Source organism: Manis pentadactyla, chromosome 4 (assembly GCF_030020395.1).
Source record: "Manis pentadactyla isolate mManPen7 chromosome 4, mManPen7.hap1, whole genome shotgun sequence".
NCBI classification, from domain to species: domain Eukaryota; kingdom Metazoa; phylum Chordata; class Mammalia; order Pholidota; family Manidae; genus Manis; species Manis pentadactyla.
Window position 1 is genome coordinate 166,677,932 of NC_080022.1, and position 19,776 is coordinate 166,697,707.

Here is a 19,776-nt window from a genome sequence, read left to right on the forward strand (position 1 = left end):
GCGGGTGGACACAGGGACAGGGACAATGCTGCAAACACTGGGCAGAGAAGGGAGCTGGGGCCATACAGCTATGGTGGCCAGATGCCCAAAAGGGCCCCTCACCATCCATCTCACTCCTCTGTGTCAGCCTGGGAGTGCCTGATGATTTTCCAAGATTTATCTCTTGTTTTTGGGGTGGGGGGTGGGGTGGGTGCATTGAGGACAGTGGTGCTGGTGGTTGTAAATCTATTTTCTTCCTTATTTCACCTTAATGCTGACCTTTCCCAAAGGGTGGAAGCCTCTCTACTACCTCTTCCTCCCACACAGATCCTCAATGAGTTTTCCCTTTTTGGGGGGTGGGGTGGAGGTGGAGTACTGCTGGCCTTGAGAAAGCATTAATTTACTCTGTTAAAAATATTTAGAAAAGAGGATGATTTCTCCCTTAGATTCTCTTGTTTCCCAGGTTTCCAGAACCTCTCATCCTCTGAAGATGAGAGGAGGGTTCCTTTAGCTTCTCTGGAGAAAGGGAGGCATTGGGGAGACGGAGTGTCGGACTGGGGTGGGCTCATAGTGTCCAGGTCGTGGTCCTCTAGAGTTTTTGAATCAATTAAAGCAAATAATGCTGTTTTCCACCAGGCCCAGATGAGCGATTGGCCGAGGCCGGTCCCGTGACCATGACTTCCCTGCAATTTCGCCAGAGTCCTGGGTTTAATAGAGAGAGTCCCCATACGCTTGTATTTATCAGCAATATACAATTATAAAGGCCCAAAATTAAAAAAAAAGAGAGCGTGCAAAAATCCCCCTCCCAAAATCGCTCCATTACATAAACCTGGGGGGGGCAGGAGGGGGGGTCCCTTCCGATCCTCCCTCCTGACGCCCCCCCCAGCAGGCCCCCTCCCCCATCATTGAAAGCCATGAATTTTGAATTTGAGAGGGAGATTGGGTTTATAAACAGCCAGCCGTCGCTTGCCGAGTGTCTGACTTCCTTCCCCGCTGTCTTGGAGACATTTCAGACTTCATCAATCAAGGAGTCGACATTAATTCCTCCTCCTCCTCCTTTCGAGCAAACCTTCCCCAGCCTCCAGCCCGGCGCCTCCACCCTTCAGAGACCCGGGAGCCAAAAGCAAGCCGAAGATGGGCCCGTTCTGCCGCCGCCGTCGCTCCCCGTCACCCCTCTGGTCCCCGAGTTCCCCTGGATGAAAGAGAAGAAATCCGCCAAGAAACCCAGCCAGTCCTCCACGTCTCCTCCGGCTGCCTCCTCCATCCCGGCCTCCGGGTTCGGATCGCCCGCAGGTCGGTAAGCGGAGTAGGGGTGAAGTAGAGGGTACAGGCAGCTAGAAGAGAGGGGGAGAAAGAAGGATGGGGGAGGTAGAAAGGGTGGTGAACCTTTTGGAGTTTCTTACCCCCGTCGAGTTGAGGAACAAGGAAGCAGAATATACTGCGGGGGTTCAGGCCTGGCCGCATTCCACACACCGCATTCCACACACCCCCGGCCCCAATACGGCAGATTTTGGAAGTGGTTGGAGAAGACCTTTTTCTCTTAAAAAGAAAAGGATTGGATTGAGGTTTTTACCTTTATCTGTGTGGAGGAATGAACGTGTTATTGCTGGGGTTGAATCTGGGGAGAGGAAAAGATTCAGTCCTATTTCCTCCAGCTCTAAGAGGAGGGGAATTTGAGAGCTAGGGAGATAAGGAGGAAGAGGTGAGGAACAACCTTTCTTTATGAACGCTGTCTCTGGGTTGAATTGGAATGTGACGAATTGAGGGGTCCATTCCGAGGACTCGGCGGTGGGAACTCTGAGGTTCTGGGGGCGAAAGAGAGCTGCCTCCTACCCCCTGCGTGCCCGTGGGCGGCTCTCTGAATGCTTTGCCCGCCCTGGGCCGGTCTGCCGGAGAAAGGGGGACAGGAAAAGAACGGAAAGGCAGTGAGAACCAGCAGCTTTGGTAGGCGAAGGGGATGGGTGGGTACTTTGATACTGTTTTCAGCGGATGGGTTAGACTTTATTTCAGCTGAACTGAGGCTGGGTGAGGATACAGCCCGCTTTGACGCCCCAGCCTGCTTTCCCTGCAGATGGCCCAGGACCGCCGGAGGCCGCGGGCGGCGGGGCGCGCAGGCTGCGCACTGCTTACACCAACACGCAGCTGCTGGAGCTGGAGAAGGAATTCCACTTTAACAAGTACCTGTGTCGGCCGCGCCGCGTCGAGATCGCGGCCTTGCTAGACCTCACCGAGAGGCAGGTCAAAGTGTGGTTCCAGAACCGGCGCATGAAGCACAAACGGCAGACGCAGCACCGAGAGCCGCCGGACGGGGAGTCAGCCTGCCCAGGCGCTCTGGAGGACATGGGCGAGCCCGCCGAGGAGCCCGTGGCCAGCCCCGGCCGCCCCTCCGCCTCGCGGGCAGTGCGGGAAGCCTGCCCTCACCAGCCCGAGGTGGCGGCGGGTCCCGCGCGTACCCAGGGCCCCTGGCCTTTGACTGCTTGCGGGGAGGGCGCGTGTGCGCCGAGCCCGAGCTGTGCCCTACGCGGGGCCGGCGGGCCGGAACCCGAGCGGTTGCCGGAAGACTCCTTCCCGGAGCGACAGGATTCCCCTTTCCTGCCAGACCTCAACTTCTTCCCAGCCGACTCCTGTCTCCAGCTGTCAGGGGGCCTCTCCCCCAGCCTGCAGGGCTCGCTCGACAGCCCGGTTCCTTTTTCCGAGGAAGAGCTGAACTTGTTCACCAGCACCCTCTGTGCCATCGACCTGCAGTTCCCTTAAACCGGTTCCCCTCCCGGCCCTTTCGGCCCCACCCCACTCAGCTCTCAGCTGGAAAACCCGAAACCTCCTCTCACCCCAGTCGTTTAGACTTCTTTATATGTTTTGCTAAAATTCAGGTATTATTGAACTAGCGTTTAATCCACTCCATTTCTTCTAAAACATTAGGCGCTCGGGCGTCTTTTTAGAAGTCACACAGAAAAATTCCGTTTGGTAGACTCCTTCCAACGAAATCTCAGGAATAATTAAACTTTAAGAGGACTTTCTTAAAAATGAACTAGAGGAACCTATTTTCCTCTTTTTTTTTAAGTTTTAGAACGTAGCTTATTTATTAAAACTCTTTAATAATAGGAAAAAGGGAGAGTATTTATTGTATATTATTTTCATAGATTAAATAAATGTCTTTATAATACGACAAAGAGTGTTTGTGTTGGGACCCAGCCCCTTTCCCCGCATCCCCTAGGCCCGCCCGCACTCCCTCAGGATCCGCGAGGTTGGTCTGGCCCTGGGCCGGTTAAGTCCGGGTGGTGCAAAGGTGGCCCGACTTGACCGCCGCTTCTCTGCCCGCAGCTCCGAGAAGAGTTGGGGGGTTTACTGGAAGCTCCGTCAGCCTGCCACCTGCTACCAGACGGCCTTTGACCCTGCGGGGGTACTTCCCGGGCCTTACGCATGGAAAGGCGGGCGGTGCGGGGAGCGGCCTGGGCCCACACCTCCGAGTCACGCGCGGGACGCCGAGATTTCGTTGACTTGGGAGGGTCCTAGGCTTCCCCAGGCCTCTTGCTTCAGTGCCCTAAGCTTGGGGGAAAGGCGAAGCCCGGCGACCTGGGCCGGGCCCAGGAGTGGAGTGCGGGCCGGGGCTTTCTCGGGCGCTAAGCGAGCGAGAAACCAGGCCGCATGGACAATGGGGCGGGCCGGCCACTAGGGCTCTTCGGTGGCCGCAGTCACTCTAGGGCTCCTGGGTGGGGAGAGCATCCGAGGAGTGACAGGCGGCAAATCCAGGGAGGCCGGGGCAGCGTCGGAGGCGCTGGGTCTGCAGGGACGGAAGGAGGAGCGAGGAGAGCGGGAGGGAGACAGGGAAGCAAGGAAGATGCTCAAAATGGCGCTGAGGCCGGGCCGCGGGAGTGCAAGGCGGTGGCTGCGGCCGCCATGACAGCCCCTGTGGCGCGCCAGCAGGCCCGGGGATCCGTCCCCGCACCCTCCTCCTCGCCGGATCTTCCTGGCGCCGGCGAAGGAAGGGAGCTGGGGAGCCTCATTTCAGTGTTTGTTTTATTTTAGAAATGAGCCCAACGGCCGCTGCGGCCGCTTGGGGTGAGAAGGGAGGGGTGAATGGCGGGAGTGCAGGCCAGGGTCTGCCTCGCCAGAGCCTGATTTTTTGATCCTTCCCTCTGGGACTTGAAGCCTGGTCACAGCTTTCTCCAAATGCACCCCCAACTTGTCTTTGCGCACAACTTCATTTGCCATCTCAACACTTATCTCCTATCCTGCACTGAACCCTGTTCGGCCACTTGCAAACTCGGTAAGGGAAGCAGAGATCGATCTCCCGCATCTGCCTCCTGGTTTATTCCGGGGAACGTGGAGATTTAAAGGGCCCTGGAAAGCCATCCATCCTCCTTAGGTTTATTTAATATTTCTCCGGCTCAGAAACAGACACCGTAGGAATACCTCCCCACAGATGCTGCTGTGCTCTGAAAGCAGTTTATTTCCTGGGCCTCCCAGACTTTCCCTTGGACCAGCAGGACGGGGACTTGGAGTACCAGGCACCAAGAGGCAACACCTGTCAGGAAAAGCCAGCAGCCAACATAGGTCATGACATATAGGACTAGACAGGCACTCGCATCTTTTTTTATTTGGCCCCTCAGTGTGGGAAGTAAGTGCATCTTGTTCAGCTGGAATTTAATCCCTTAAACTGTCTTAATATAGAATTCATCTCCTGCATTAAATAATCTTATGCCATGTTAAATTGCACTTGTTTCTTTCATAAATAAATTAATATAGAACAATTAGATGTGTTATTATAATAATATTGTGTATCTTATTAGTTTATTTTCCCTCATAAAATATATAGGTATGAAATAAATTCAATATATTAAAGTAATAATACACAGCTTATTGGCTTGTGTATTTATTTTCCCCATAAATAAGTGAAAATACAATATATTAAAACCACACTATACATCTCATTGGACGATGTGTTTATTTCTCCATAAAATATACCCATAGGCAATGCTTACCATCTTAAAAATCACAGCACACAGCCATCTCTACACCAGCAAAATGAAACAGACATTTCAGCTGGAGCTTTGATTCTATGGACAGCCAAACTAGATAATTTTGTTTAATTAAAAATTCTCTTTCCACTGTAGCAGGTTGTTAGAAAGACCAAGAATACCAGAAGGATTTAGCTAATTGCCCACCTTCTAGCTTTCTTTGGCCAAAAGGATAGCACCCTTCATCAATGCCAAAAATGCAAGATCTGCTCTGCTGGAGAGAATTCACACCCTGGGATTAGGGCTCGACCTGCAGTATTCTGGGGCCTCTGAGGCTCCAGTTCTCTAAGAGCCTTGCTGCTCCACGGACCAGCAGCATCAGTACTACCTGTTAGCTGGTTAGAAATGGAGAATCTTAGGACCTCCAAATCTACTGGATCAAAATCTCAATTTAGCAGATCCCCAAGTAACTTATATGCACATTAAAGTGTGAGAAGTACCTCTAGATCATAGTGCCATCTTGCTTCCTGCCTTCCACGCTTAAGAATTTTTGATCCACTTTCCCTGAACACTGCCTTCCAACACGCCCCCCTCAACCCCCTGCCAAACCAGTGGCCCAAAGGACAGGAAATCTCAGCTTCTGTTTGAGGCTGCATTAATCCTGATTCCTCCCTGCCAAAGTGAGTGGGGAACCAGGAGGGTCCAGACAAAATTTCAGTCTACCTGTTCAGACCTAGGTACTTTATGTATCCTGGGGGTGAGAAGCAACCAATCCAGGGAACCCAGAAGTCCAGCATATCCCTTGGTTGACCATTAGAGAGAAGTTGGAACTCTTTTTATGGGCAACACACAAGCCTTTCTCTCTCTCCTTTCCCCTATTCACAAAACTCCCCATCTTTGATGCCACCACAGCAGAACAAAGAAGCAATGCATTTCCAGAAGGAAATACTTCTGTTTTTAATCTCCCCTCCCAATTCCAAAGTCTGAAGAGTGCCTGACAATTTGGGGTTCAAAAAAGGTTTGGGATTGAGGATGTCCCTTCCCTTGTTTCATCTCTGGGGTCCTCCTCGTTAGCCTGAGTTTTCCTGGCTGGCTATGGAGAAGGAGAAGAGGAAGAGCAGGTTAGAGGGCAGTGCCAGGCAGCTGTAGTCACTTATCCTACCTTGACTGGGCAGGGCTCCTTTTAGGTCAGGACCAGCTATGAGTGGCTTAGAAACTGGCTGTGATTGGAATGGGAAGGTTTCTGTGCAATCCTGAAAGTGGCCAGTCAGTCTGCCCTGCTCTTTGTGAGTCTTTTTTTTTTTTCTAAGAAAAATGGCTCATTAATATTATGGTGAAAGCAAAGGACCATTAGATTGAGGAGTTATTTGTAATAATGATAACCCTGAGTTATTTTTAAAAAAATTAACTTTTGCCTGGGCAAGGACTTTCCCCTTTGCAGGCCTCAGTTTCTCCATCTGTGCAATAAGTGGAAGAACTAAATGCCTGATGTCCTCTGCATCAATATATGCTCCATGTATATTTATTAGTCTCCACAAACAATGCATTCAATATTTATTGTAGCTGGTGTCATGTGATTTTCAATAGAGGTGGTGACTCTTAATGTTTGACAATAACCCACCTCCCAAGTAGCCTGTAGAGTCATCTTAACAAATTTAAATTTTATCTTTACACCAGCAATCATGCCCCCATCATTATTTAAATGAGGGGGGAGAAAAATACTCCAACAAACATGTAACTGGGTGCAATGCTCTGTGTCAGGTATTCAGTAAATATGAGTATTAAGAAGTGTCCTAGCCAAGTTTTCTCTGGCTTTCATCCTTTGCCACCTTCTCCAATATTTGATTATGTTTACTCTTGTTTGAAAAAGAGTAGGACATTTTACACAGGAAGAGGCACCAAACTTCTTTGATGTGGTGTGCTAGACTTTAAAAGTCCCCTGCCTGCCTGTCAGGTTTTATCTGGTTGCTGGGGCATCAGAGCATAGGTACAAATTCTGGATTTTCCCAAATAGCCTTGCTGAATTCCCCTGCCCACCTTCCCCCAAGTCTCTGGCAAGCACTCAGTGGCCTCACTGTACATCATGAAATGTGTTTTAGTCAGATACATGTCCTCAGTTTGCAGTGAGTGGCCTTTCAGGCCTCACATCATTCCCTCCACCTGCTCTGGCTGGTGTGGCCCAAATCCTCCATTGACCTGTCCAGCCCAGCTCCACCCTCCTGTCCCCCATCCCTCTCCCCTCACTCAGTGGTGAGGTAGATATTTAGTGCCTGAGGAGACCTAACACACTGATTCCTCCTCTGAGGAGAGAGTCAACAGTGAGAGAGCCCTCCTAAAACCGTCTTTTATTCCCAACTGCCACAGAAAAGTCACATTTAGATACAAATGCAGCTTGCTCAGTCTTTGATAGGGTTTCCAAAGTGAATATTTTGTCCACAACTACCATGGTTGGATAAACTCAATTAAGTAGAAAATTATTTCAGTTCTTCATGTTGCTCTAATCTTTCCTTCAAGAAAAACCCCAACTCTCTGACTTACCTTTCACTTCAGATGAAAGGTGACATCCTGTTGATCTGTCTAGATCACAGAAGTCAGATTCAACCCCTACCCTCAGGAAGGACAGTTTCTAAGCTGAATCATTCAAGAAAGGAGAGACAACATCCTTCCTAGAAAATGTTTCCCAAATATTTGGAAGATCAGGAAGTTCTTGCTAATATCTAAATTCAAACCTTTCTGCTGCATTTAAGTCATTTGTTTTTTTAATAGATTGTAAAATATCAGGCTTTAGTTTTCAAAAAACTCTCCATCTTAGAAGAAAATCCTTCACCAAAAACAGAGCCAACCTTCTGAATTCTTAGTGAAATTTGCATATGATAAAATACATATTATATAATATATGGCAATGTGTTACATGAAAATATAGCACATATGCTATTTTCCTATCATGTATTTCCATATTTTAATATTAAAAAACAGAAGACTGACTCACGGTATTTCAGAATGTGCATGTAATGTTAATATCATACATTTATAGGGTTATCTGTAGTTTATATTTTCTTGTTCACTTTAATTCTACTAACAATGCAGTGAAGTAAGTAGAATTAAACCCATACTTCTCTGAAGCTGAGACTCAGAGAAACCAAAAAACTTGTCCAGGGTCATAATGCTAAGAAATGGCCAAGCAAGGATTTGAACCCAAGAATTCTGGCACCAAAGCCAGCAGACTTCCCACTACAATTTGCACTGCCCAAAGTTTATGGTTCTCAACCAGATTTGTGACAGTTTAATTGGGTTGCATTAAAAGGAACAGCATTGAATTCCAATTCCATCCTCCCTACAAACAGCAACAAGAAACCATCCCTTGTAGAGAAAAAAATTATAACCCTGAAAATCCTTTGAATTCTTAAGTTCCAATCTTTAATCTTGGGCTTCATCTCCAAAATCTGGGCTGGTGAGAGCAGGTAGAGACACTTAAGAGCCTAATGAAAGAAGTATTCGGAAGCCCAAGCTAAAGCAGTTTCCTCCACAGAAAATGCCAGAATCAGGTGCAAACTTCTAACATATCCCCCATTCTGATTAGAATGGTTCCCTGCCTGTATTCTGTGTGATAAGGACCAGTACCCCTCAAAGATAATTTCAGTTCTCTACATGCCTACCTTCTCCTTGCTAAACAGATTATAGTGTCCACCCAGCCCCTCTCTGGTGAATTTAAATTTTGGTCAACTAGAAAATCCTAAAGCCCAAAGGTTATTCTGGATGTGGATCATATCTCCTTGTTTGTTTTGTTTTGCCCTCAGCTGTGGGTTTAGCAAGGAATCCAGGCTCCATAGACTTTCTCTTCAGGCCAGAGGCTGGTGAAGCTTCTGAGGAGGAAGAGACTTGGGGACCTAGGAAGCCAAGATGCTTTTTCTCCCAGTCCTTTCTGCTGGAGCTGGGAGGGCCAGCAGGAATTTTGGGAAGGTTTAATCTTTCTGTTATAACACGGGAAGGGAGGGAGACAACAGGGGTGAGTTGGGATGATAGTAAACACGGGGAGCTGAGGCCAAAGCAGTCGCTGCAACTGACAATACAGCTCTGGGGCTCTGCCTGCCCTTTTCTTCTCATGCGGCTAAGGGTAGACTGGTGACTTCAGCTGTTCCCAGGGTACTGCATTTCCCCAACTCCCAGACAGCCTTCTGCTCTTCTATTACACTGATGTGGGTTTTACTTCCTCCTTTAGACCTCAGAGCATCCCCTTATTTAAGAGGGCAAGGAATGAGGTGAGTAGGTGCTCCCTGGGTTGAGGGAAAGGTGTCAAGTGAAGAAGTCTCCAGTCTTTGAGGAGCTGGATGGCCAAGTCAGATGTAGGCCTAGCTCAGATTTAGGGTCAGAAGAGAAACCCTAGCTCCCTACACAGTTCTTCTCCAAAGGGCCTCTGTGGAGAACATCTTAAAGTGGGAGGGAAAAGTTGGGAGCATCTACAAACCCAAAGGAGGATAGAAAGAAACACACTTGCTCTTACCTCAATGCTCCTTTGCTCTTCAATCCCTCTGCGGCCTCCCCTGCCCCCACCTCCATTCTCCTTCCCTTTGTCTGCCCTCCACCCTTTGGCAGTGAACATTCTCTCACCCTCCCCCATTGTATCTCTCTTAAAGAGGTTACCAGCTGGTCCCCCTCCCCCCAACTTGTCCTGGTCTGAAGCAGGCTACATGTGAGGAGGGAGAGGGGCCGGGGTCCTGTAAAATGCTTTGAGCTCTTTCATAGTTGTGGCCTAAGTGAGGCTCACAGTTATTAAGAGCAGAGAGAGGCAGTGAGATTCTGGTGATGAAGACAGAAAGCAGGAGAGGTGACTATTAGGGACAGGCAAAATGAAGGGCAACGGAAAACAGAAAGATGGAGAGACACAGAGTCAGAGAGACAACTTTGGGGTTCCTGCAGAGGGATGAGTACTTGCCCTGCTCTCTTTGGGGTGGAGAAACCTGATAAGTTTCCGGGGTCCTCTCTGACCAGTCCCATCTGCTTCCCTTCCTCTCCTGAGCTCAACTGTTTACAGAGGTCCCTCCCTGAACTCTCGCCCTCCTGGACTTGCCCTAGCCCCGGCCCCAGGCCTCTGGGCAGTCAGACACCCTGACAGGTTACAAATGAGTGTGGGTGTTGGATTGCACCAAGCTCTTGTCCTCAGTGTCTGGAGGAGGAGAATCAATGGGGTCCACCTAAAAGCTTCTCTTCCAGTCCCATACCAGTCTGAAGAGAGTGAAGGCGGCACTTCCTATTCCCTTCCCCTCTCCCAACCCTAGCCCCAAGAGACGCACAGCAGAAAGGGTGAGACTCCGCTCCTGGGCCCCGGGACCTCCACGCTGATTTCCCCATTCCCTTAGCAAACTCCCTTGATCTAGTCTAGAAAGTTCATGGAAATTTTGAGTAATCTTTAAGATGGAATTGGCACTGATTTTCTGAGTTTGAGGCTTGGGATTTTTTGGGGGTGGGGGAAAGAGATGGCGGGTGGTGAGGGAGGGGAGGAGACTAGAAGAAGGCAGAATCCGTTAGTTTTAAACGCTTCGGAAAGAGACCCTAACCCGCCTCCCCTTCGCCCAGGTCTGTGCCCACTGCGGCTCTCTGGAGAGACGCGGGGAGTTACCTGGGCCTGAGCCAGCGAGCGGGCTGCAGCTGCGGTGGCCAGAGAGAGGATAAATCCATCCAGAGAGACGAGGTGATGGACGGGCGGGGAACGAATATAAATATGGAGAGAGATGGACGAAGGGAGAGATGGATTGAGACAGAGAGAATACAAAGTGAGGCTGAGGGAGAGAAATGGACGTGTGAACAAGGAGAGAGCGTTTATGCGGAGAGATGGAGGGACGAACGGGGCGTTTCTCATCCTCTTCTCCACATTTCTGTCGTCCTGTCTTGCTCCCTGAATGCCAGTTTCCCACCCATCACTTAATGATTCTCCTCTAGATTCCAGACCCTGCCTCAAGCCCTTAGATGTTTCACACCTCCTTCTCCACAGTCATCCATTTGGCCCAGGATAACATACTTCACCCAGCTGTCCCAGCCCATCACCCCAAGATAAATTGGGAGAAAGAAACTCGGAGTGGGAGTCCTGAGCAGAATAAGGAGACTGGAGTTCCCACCTCCCGTCTCCAGCCTTGGGGGGAAGGCTCCTTTGGGGGAAGAGTGAGGGGCAGCTGGGTTGAATTTGTCCAAATCTAATAACCCAGGAGCCTATTGAAGGCCATGGGGGTTGGGAGAGGAGGAAAGTCTTGAATATTCCTCTAACTTTCCCCCCTCTCCCTCTGGTCCCTTCTTTCCAAAAGTCTTTGAAGAAAGATGTTTTTGACGCTTCCACGTCACTCTCAGATGGATGGGCTGTGGGTGATTGAAGTGTCTTTGTCATGCTAATGCTTGGGGGGTGATGGATGGGCGCTGGGGCTGCCAAACTCTGGCCCACTGCGCCCATTGGCCTGGGAGAGATCACATGTGCCCCCCCACCCCCACTCCCTACCCTCTTCCTGGGGAAGCCCTGGCCCCGACGAGCTGGGCCAGGCCATGGATGCAAGCTTCAGCGCTGTGACATACTGCCAAAAGGTTGTAGGGCAAGAGGGTGTCTCCCCCAAACGGGCCGACCCTCCTGCGGCCTCCACGCATGGACTATAATAGGATGAACTCCTTCTTAGAGTACCCACTCTGTAACCGGGGACCCAGCGCCTACAGCGCCCCCAGCGCCCCCACCTCCTACCCCCCCAGCTCGGCTCCGGCTGTTGACAGCTACGCAGTTGAGACCCGCTATGGTGGGGGGCTGCCCAGCCCCGTGCTCCAGCAGAACTCAGGCTATCCCCCCCAGCAGCCACCCTCGGGGCTTGGGGTGCCCTTCCCCAGCTCTGCCACCTCTGGCTACGCCCCGGCTGCCTGCAGCCCCAGCTATGGGCCTTCTCAGTACTACCCTCTGGGCCAACCAGAAGGAGATGGAGGCTATTTTCATCCTTTGAGCTATGGGGCCCAGCTAGGGGGCTTGTCCGACGGCTATGGAACTGGTGGAGAAGGACCTGGGCCGTACGCTCTGCCGCAGCCCCAGTATGGGAATGAGCAGACAGTGAGCTTTGCACCGGCTTATGCGGATCTCCTCTCAGAGGACAAGGAATCTCCCTGCCCGTCTGAACCCAGCACGCCCACAGCCCGGACCTTTGACTGGATGAAGGTTAAGAGGAACCCACCCAAGACAGGTAGGGCTCAAGCATGGCCACCCCATCTCTGGGACCCAAAGCTACTTTGCTGCTTCTGCACCGAGGTGTTCTGGGCCTGGGCTGGGTTCCCCTCTCTGAGCCTCCCTGGTAGAGTCAGGTAAGAGTACTCCACTCATCCCAGGTCAAATGGGGTCTCCCTATTCACTGAATATCTGGTTACTATTAACAGTAAACTTTCACCCCCCACCCCCAACTTCCTGATCTGTATGCTCCCAATATCCCTGCACGGCCCAGGCCCTGGCATGCTTGGGGGAAGGAGGATGGAAGTGTGGAGTAGGCTGCTCTGGATTTGGAGATCACCTTGGGGGGTGCCTGGTGATCCATGGGAACTTTGAGAGTTGATGTTGGAAAGAATGGTGAATAGGGGTGCAAGGCTGGCCCGGGAGGAGGGAGGGGAAGGAGAAAAAGAAAGAGGTGACAGAACTGACATGGCCCTTTTCCCGCCCTGCCCCTAGTGAAGGTCTCGGAGCTGGGCCTGGGCACACCCGGTGGCCTCCGTACCAACTTCACCACGCGGCAGCTGACCGAGCTGGAGAAGGAGTTCCACTTCAACAAGTACCTGAGCCGGGCCCGGAGGGTGGAGATCGCTGCCACCCTGGAGCTCAATGAGACGCAGGTCAAGATTTGGTTCCAGAACCGGCGCATGAAGCAGAAGAAGCGCGAGAGGGAGGGAGGCAGGGTACCCCCAGCGCCTCCAGGCTGTCCCAAGGAAGCGACTGGAGACACCTCCGACCAGTCGACGTGCACCTCCCCAGAGGCCTCACCCAGCTCAGTCACCTCCTGAACTAAACCCCCAGCCGCTGCAACCCACCCCCTCCTCTGCTCTCCCTAACCCCGGAGGCCTCGGCTCTACTGCTGTGGCCATCCTTGCCAAGGCTGGGGGCGCTAGTTTAGAGCTGTCTGTGCGGAGAGTGGGGAAACACTTTCCTTCGGTCTGGGCGGAGTGCTGGTGACTGGGGACCCTACAGGACCAGAAGCACCACGGACGCGGAACCTGTCAAATCTGGAGGGCAGGGCTTCCCTCCATCTTTGATCTGGGGATCAGCGTGTGGGAGGGGTGGGAACAAGCCTCGCCCTCCTGGATCGTCCTTTCCCTTCCCAACTTCAGTGGGTCCAGTTCAGTGCCTTTGAGCTTTGAGGACTCTCCTCATGCATCCCTAATCTAACGCCCCCTCCTAGGCTCAGGCCAGAGAAGGCCTTGATGCTTTTAGTGTGGGAGGTGTTCATGTGTAGATGTATTACCAGTACTTAATCTCTCCAGTCACCCAGACCTTATAATAGCACCAGTTGCCTTGTGACAGACCAAAAACACCCCCCCAACCCTATTAACACCCTCCCCACACATTTATATTGCACTAACACAGCCTCCGGAGGCTGTTTTATGAGACCTGCTTCTCCCTACCAGTGACCTCATCTTTAAGCCACCAAAGTGTTATGGAACTTGGTACTCCGGAGACTTCTGGAATTTTGTGCAAAGCCTGTCCACCCCCACCCCCGCCTCTACCAGGAAGGCGCAGGCACGCCCCCACTAGTTTTACCCCTATTTATTGCCTCCTGGAGAACCCAGGACCCTCCTCCCATCTCCACCTCTGCCCGGGGGGCAGCCCAGGGAGGCCCAAGTGCAGTGAGAGCTCCCAGTAGCAGCAAGCATTTCTCTGAGCTTTGGAAACAGTAGAGGCACCACCCGAGTTTCTGGAAACCTGAGCCCCCAGCAAGCTGGGTTCTTTCTGTACCTCCAACTACCTCAATAAAGTGTGTGTTTTCCCCTCTTCCCGCCTGTGTATGCTCCTCCACCTCAGGGTAGAGGAGGCCTCATATTCCATGAGCCCTGGGGAGTGGCGGGGAAAGAGCTGGCAAAGGCTGGTTGGACTGGGAAGAGCTGAGCTGGATAAAGAGAAAGGCTTACTGGGTGGGTCTGAAGCAGAACTGTACCTCAGCCTCCAGGTCTGACAGCAGTGAGTTCTCTAGTCATTGGAGGAATGAGGGGGGGTGGAGGAAAAAGATGGTGGGGAGGAAACAGTTCAGGAAGAGCGCTGAGAGGAAGGTAGGAAAGGAGAGAAAGATCTGTTTGGAAAGAACAGAAAAGGGTGTAAAAAGAGGGTGAAGTGGGGAAGGCAAAGGACCTTCTAACCTTTCCACAACTGTCTCCTCCACGCCCAGAGCAAGGACTGGCATGGAGTGGGCTCTCAGTAAATATTTGCTGAAGGAGAGAAGCGGGTTTGGGAAGGGAAGTGGATCGTTCCCCTTCCTCACCAGTTCTTGCTCAGAGATAAGTCAGAGGATGAGTCGCTGACAAAATCCAGATGGGCACACAGGTTACCGCCGCCCACTCCCGCCCGCAACCCAGCGCCCTTCCCCGCAACACGGAGGTCAGCACGTCGGAAGTCAGAGTGGCTGGGGGACTCCCGCCGCAGCCGGCCTGCCTCCAAAAGGCCATCCCCCGGGCTCAAGGTGAACGCCTTGGTTCTCCGGTTCTGGACGGCGGGCAGGAGGGGCGTCGAGAGGGCGAGCGGGGTGGAGCAGGGCTGCGAGGGGTAGAGGAAGGTGGCCGGAGCAGGGGGCAGGCTGGGGGGCCGGAGGAGGGGGCCTGCGCATGGGAGGCGGCCGAGGTGAATCCTCATCCCGCGCTGACCTTTTTACCTCAAAGCGCCTCTAGGCTTTCCAAACAAGGCGACAGCGCGCCCGCGGGGGCAGCTATTGTCTCCTGGCCGGTCCCACTGTCAAACCTTTGGTCAGCGGAGGCAGGGGGCCAGGGCTCAGGAAGCTCTGCGACGGCAAAACAAACCGCCATCGCTCACTCGCCCCGCAGTGCTGTCGAGATGACACGGGCCTGCAGGCTCTCGGCCCCGGTTTACTGATTCCGGTTACCGGGGAGTCCAAATGCCCTGGAGCCAGGGCAGCTCAGGGCGGGGCAGCGGGACCAAGTGGAGGGTCTTATCCACCCCATCTATTTAAGTTTTGACCCTTCAAAAGAAGAGAGGAGGCAAAAAGAGCTAGAAGTGTATGTAAGAAACACTGAGCATTTGCTTCCTAATGAAACTGGTGCCATTATAGGAGAGACAATGTTATCAATAATTGCACAGCCCAGCTGGAGAGGAAGAGAAGTGTGTGGTAAAAGGAAGCCTCGATTTCCCAGAGGCTGCTGTCTTGCACTTGGTCTTTAAAAAATCTATTAACTGCTTTTTTTTTTTTTGCATTTAATTGAAATTGCCAGCAAGGGTGGCTTCCCCAAAGGGGTCACCTTGACAGAGGGCACAGAGCAAGTGTCTGTGGAAATGAAACTCTCCTTGCTTGGAGCTGGGGAAGTCTAAGCTGGGAAAGCCTTCTGGGCAGGGTATTTGCGGATCTTCCAGCCTCTGGACCAGTGGGCAGGAAAATGGGAGGAAGAAGGAGCAGTGGTTAGAGCAGGACCACAAGGATGGTGGAGCTGAGCCTCAGACTGGGGCAGACAGGTTCTGGGGGAAGCAGGACGGAGGGGGTAGGAAGAAAGGGGAAGCCCACTTGATTTTGGCCATAGCAGAAGGATCCGTCAGATTCCCCCAAGGGAACGGTGAGGGGCAAATAATCCTTTCTAACAGAGGGGCAGGCTCAAAATAATCTACAATAAACCTGAGCCTCCCAGCTGTGTAGAATCAGGGATCTTGATCCCTTTCCCACTTTGCTTGCTCTCACCTAAAATCTCATTTTGAATCCGAGGCCTCAGACTGATCAACATGGAAGACATTTATTTGTAGAAAAAAAGATCATTGTGTATTTTCCTATCATAAATGACAAAGGAGAGGATAGTAAAACAAAAACACATTTTGCTGCATTTGAATTAAGTTGATGGTCTTCATTTTTAAACTTTCCAAAATAGATGCCAAACTGCTTCACTCATAGACTCCTCCATGCCTCTAGATACCCAGGTGTTGCACAGCCCCTGAGGGGTTGAGGGGAATTGTCTTTATCAGAAGATCTGAAAGTGCATTTTCTGCAAAATTTGAAAGCCTTCCAGTCCTACACCTCCGTTTACTAGATCTCAAAACAAAAACAAAAAACAAAACTCCTGTTTGGAAAATAAAAATCCTAAGAGGGTTTTTTTCCCCCTTGATTCTTCATGGGAGGGAGAATTCTCTGCACTGGTTGAAACTTGTCAAAGTTCCTGAGGAGTGTCTCAGGCCCTCCCCCACTGTCTGGGGGGCAGTTGACCTGCACTCCTCCCAGCCCTCTTCACCATCTGTTTCTCAGCCAGAAGTGTGAACTTTTCCTCTTTCATTTGCCTTTTTCTTTGGCATTTGTTCTCCCAATGTGAGGCCCTTTGATCTCCTGGACAAGAGAGACAAGAAAAAGAGACTTAGAGAACCCTGAAATTCCTCTTAGTTTTAAGTTAGTTTCTTTGTTACCAACATTCCTTGCACCAATACCACTGGGCTGCTGAAAGAGAGCTGATGGACTGGGGAGCAGAAGTAGGTATAGTTGGGGAGGCTGGGGGCATCTCTGGATGACTGAGATGAGAGAGATCCAGATGAACCCAAGAGGAAGGCCAAGGAGTTGGGGAGCTGCCCAGGACACCTGGGTTCAAACCCTTGGAACCCTGCTTTTCAAGGCCTTGTGGCCTTAGGTAAATTGTCTAATTTCCTATGCACAGTTTCATTAGATAGTAAAATCAAGATCATGATAGTACCGATTTCATAGGGTTGATGTTGGGATTAAATAAGTTAAACTGTGTAAAATGCTTCGAACAGTCCCTAATGAATAATGCTTCTCATTATTAAAAGGTGCATATCCTCTCCCATTTCTATAGTCCCTAGTCTATTCCAGGGCACATGTTGACCCTTTGGGATGTACACAGACTCACTTCTGACACTCGTATCTCATTTGATTCCTGACAAGTGTATGGGACCTGAGACAGGTTATGGGGCTAAGGACGGGGAGAAGGGGTTCCCTGCTTCACAGCTAAGAACATGGTGAGTGTGTCTGGTTGAGAGCCCTTACTTTCCTTTAGGTCTCAGCCGACTCACCTGTAGGAGAGAGAGAGTTTTCTGGGCCTCCTGTAACCCTTCCTCTGAGCTCCTGCCTTAGAGTGGTGGAGGGCAAGGGTTCTGAAGTGTAACTTACTTTCCAATGCGATCTCCATCTTTTTAGCTGGGTAGGCTTATGCCACGCATTCAACTTCCCTGTGTTTCCATTTCTTCAGATATAATGTGGAGGTTGAAGAATAAATGAGATCTATAAGACTGCTTAGAACACTGCTGGCAGTGCTCAGTAGAGATTTCTGTTTTTAAACTCACAGAAGACATGTTTATTACTTTCTTGGTCTTGGCAGGATGGAAGCAGAAGCAGATATCCTCCACTCTTGGTCTTCCTGCACTGCACCCTCAGACCCACTTTGTCCCATAACCACGGGACTTGCTGCTGGGGAATAAAATAATTATGAATAAATGGGTTCAGGATAGTCCCACAAAATACTGATACAGTATCATAATGAGACATGCTCTTGGCAGGACAGCCTCATTGCATAGCTCTGGGAGCATGTTCTCACACAGTAGGCCAGGATTGGCACCCCCTGAAGTTGTACCAGGCTTTCTCATGGTTCAGTCCTGGCTCTAAGGATTTCCTTGAATGACCTCCTTTGCATGACTCAACCACAGTATTCCAGATGCTTCAGCTTTTGCTCTTTCCCTGGCTCTCTAAATCCTTTATATAATCTGAGTGAGTCCTTGGTGGGGGAATAGGAGTTGGAGATGCAAAATATTTAATGTCCATTCCTAGGAGAATAGAGAGACTGAAGCAGCTGTAGGCTGAAGCTCAAAAAAGATGGACCTCCTGGCCCTTGTCCACTGTGGTTTTCATCACTGGGAAATAAACGGATCAGATACTTGAGAGAAGAAAGAATTCTGTAAGAAGTCAGGAGACCTGAGTTTACTCTATCAAGGGACTCCTGTGTGCCTTGGGTAAATCACTCAACCTCTCTGGGCCTGCTTTCCCAGACTTTAATATAAATTGAATTAACCCAGCGCAGCTTGACTCATCCTTTCATCTGAGGATAGAGGAAGACATAAGTAGGAAAGAATGTTACATTTAGTGGAGAATAGGAGGGTGGGAGGGTGGAGTGGGGGAAGCATCCTGTTGAATATAGCCTACTGGCCTAGTTAGAGCTAATTAAAATCACTCTTTCTGCCCACACCCCCAGTCCATTTTCTCCAAGTGCTCAAGACCACTGGCCTGGGTCCAAACTATTCTAAGCCCTGCAGCCCTTTCTGCCTGGAGGGGAACCTAGGAGGGAGGGAGCCCCACAAAGCATGCGCCCTTTGCTCCTCAGATGCCTGAAGCTCTCTTCAGTTTACTCTGGCCTGACAGCTCTATTTCAACCCCCACCTTAGAGATGTGGCAGCGCAGTATTTACTCAGCCAGAGAGGTTTGCCCAGAAGCCTTGCCTCCCGAGCCTGCTCCCGCTGACTGTTCTGCTGCCCCCACCCCCTTCCCTTCCTGGTTCATGGAGAGTTCAGCCCTAAAATGGCTTGCAGCCCCCCACCCCCAGCCCTGGTTGAGCCGTCTGTCCAGGGGATTGCAGAGGCCAGAAGGGCAGGGGAAGGGCCTCGGTCGTGGGGTCATGCCCTGGTCTCTCCACTCTTGCTGGACCAGCAGCCTGGGCCTCCCAGAAGAGAGATGACTCATCAGAAGGTTGTCCTTTTGGGGAAGGGGTGCATGGAGATTGGCTAAAATGGAATTGTTGGGTTGGCGAGATGATCCAGAACTTCAAAGGGCCAATGTATCTGCATGTTACTAGTGTTATAGACTGTGTAATGGTAAAGAAATTTGGTAAGCTTGTAATAGTTTGGCCTCTTTTTCCAAAGATGCTAAAAGAGCTAATACAATAAAGAAGTGACACACCTGTTCCCAGCAACCATATATGAAAGCAGTCTCTCACCTCCTAACATTCTAGAATGTAAGGCCCATGATGGCTGAGATTTTTGTGTGTTTTGTTCATTGCTCCAGTTCTAGTGCCTTGAACAATGCCTAGCACATAGCAGATGCTCAGCAAACATTTGTTGAATAATTGAATGAGAAGGCAGGCACTCCAGAATGCTGCTCTGAAAGTATGTCAGTTCCAGCTGTTTGATTAGTCCAAAAGTATTGTCATAATCAATACATTAATATGAAGGTTCTGAAAGTAAGGTTTAGTGATGGAAGGGGACTTGAGAGACATTTTCTTCCCCTACCTTTTGTTCATTAAAGATATCTATCTCCAGCAAATGACAGAGTTCATTTTATAGTGTCAGGGTGAGTTTGCTCCCAGGACTCATCCACATGCTTCCTTTTGGGCTTCCTTTACTTTAGCATATATAAACTAAAGAAAAGACTCAACTTTGGAAATACAGGGGAGTTGAAGGCCCACTTGGCTCTTTAGATTGGTAGAAATGTTGGTAGGGAAGGGACAAGAGAAGCTGTCCTGCATGGGGATCCGGGCAAGGCTCCCATCCCGGATAAGACTTCCTTTCCCCTCTCCATCTCTTAAGTCACCCCCACACACTTTAGTGTCCCTTATAAGCCAACGGATCAACATTTCCTTTTATCTTTTCTAAAAATGTCTGGGATGTCTTCCCCTTCTAGGGCCAATGAAGTGAATTCGCACA

At 50.6% G+C, this 19,776-nt stretch overlaps 2 protein-coding genes across 2 annotated transcripts; both read left to right on the top strand.

Annotated features, from left to right (window-relative positions):
• Positions 1-803: 803 nt before the first annotated feature.
• HOXB2 (homeobox B2) lies at positions 804-3,142 on the top strand. The gene is made up of 2 exons (XM_036879768.2): positions 804-1,272; positions 2,051-3,142. The coding sequence occupies exons 1-2, from the start codon at positions 894-896 to the stop codon at positions 2,731-2,733; spliced, it is 1,062 nt and encodes a 353-aa protein (XP_036735663.1). The 5' UTR covers positions 804-893; the 3' UTR covers positions 2,734-3,142.
• Positions 3,143-11,562: 8,420 nt separating this feature from the next.
• HOXB1 (homeobox B1) lies at positions 11,563-12,944 on the top strand. The gene is made up of 2 exons (XM_036879787.2): positions 11,563-12,139; positions 12,616-12,944. The coding sequence occupies exons 1-2, from the start codon at positions 11,563-11,565 to the stop codon at positions 12,942-12,944; spliced, it is 906 nt and encodes a 301-aa protein (XP_036735682.1).
• The last annotated feature ends 6,832 nt before the right edge of the window (positions 12,945-19,776 follow it).

What these genes read in the sequence shown, in the direction of transcription:
- HOXB1 (XM_036879787.2), top strand. Translation starts at nt 11,563, where the DNA reads ATGGACTATAATAGGATGAACTCCTTCTTAGAGTACCCACTCTGTAAC. An exon ending in GAGGAACCCACCCAAGACAG is followed by an intron (nt 12,140 to 12,615) that starts GTAGGGCTCAAG and finishes CCCTGCCCCTAG; the next exon opens with TGAAGGTCTCGGAGCTGGGC.
- HOXB2 (XM_036879768.2), top strand. Translation starts at nt 894, where the DNA reads ATGAATTTTGAATTTGAGAGGGAGATTGGGTTTATAAACAGCCAGCCG. An exon ending in CGGGTTCGGATCGCCCGCAG is followed by an intron (nt 1,273 to 2,050) that starts GTCGGTAAGCGG and finishes CTTTCCCTGCAG; the next exon opens with ATGGCCCAGGACCGCCGGAG.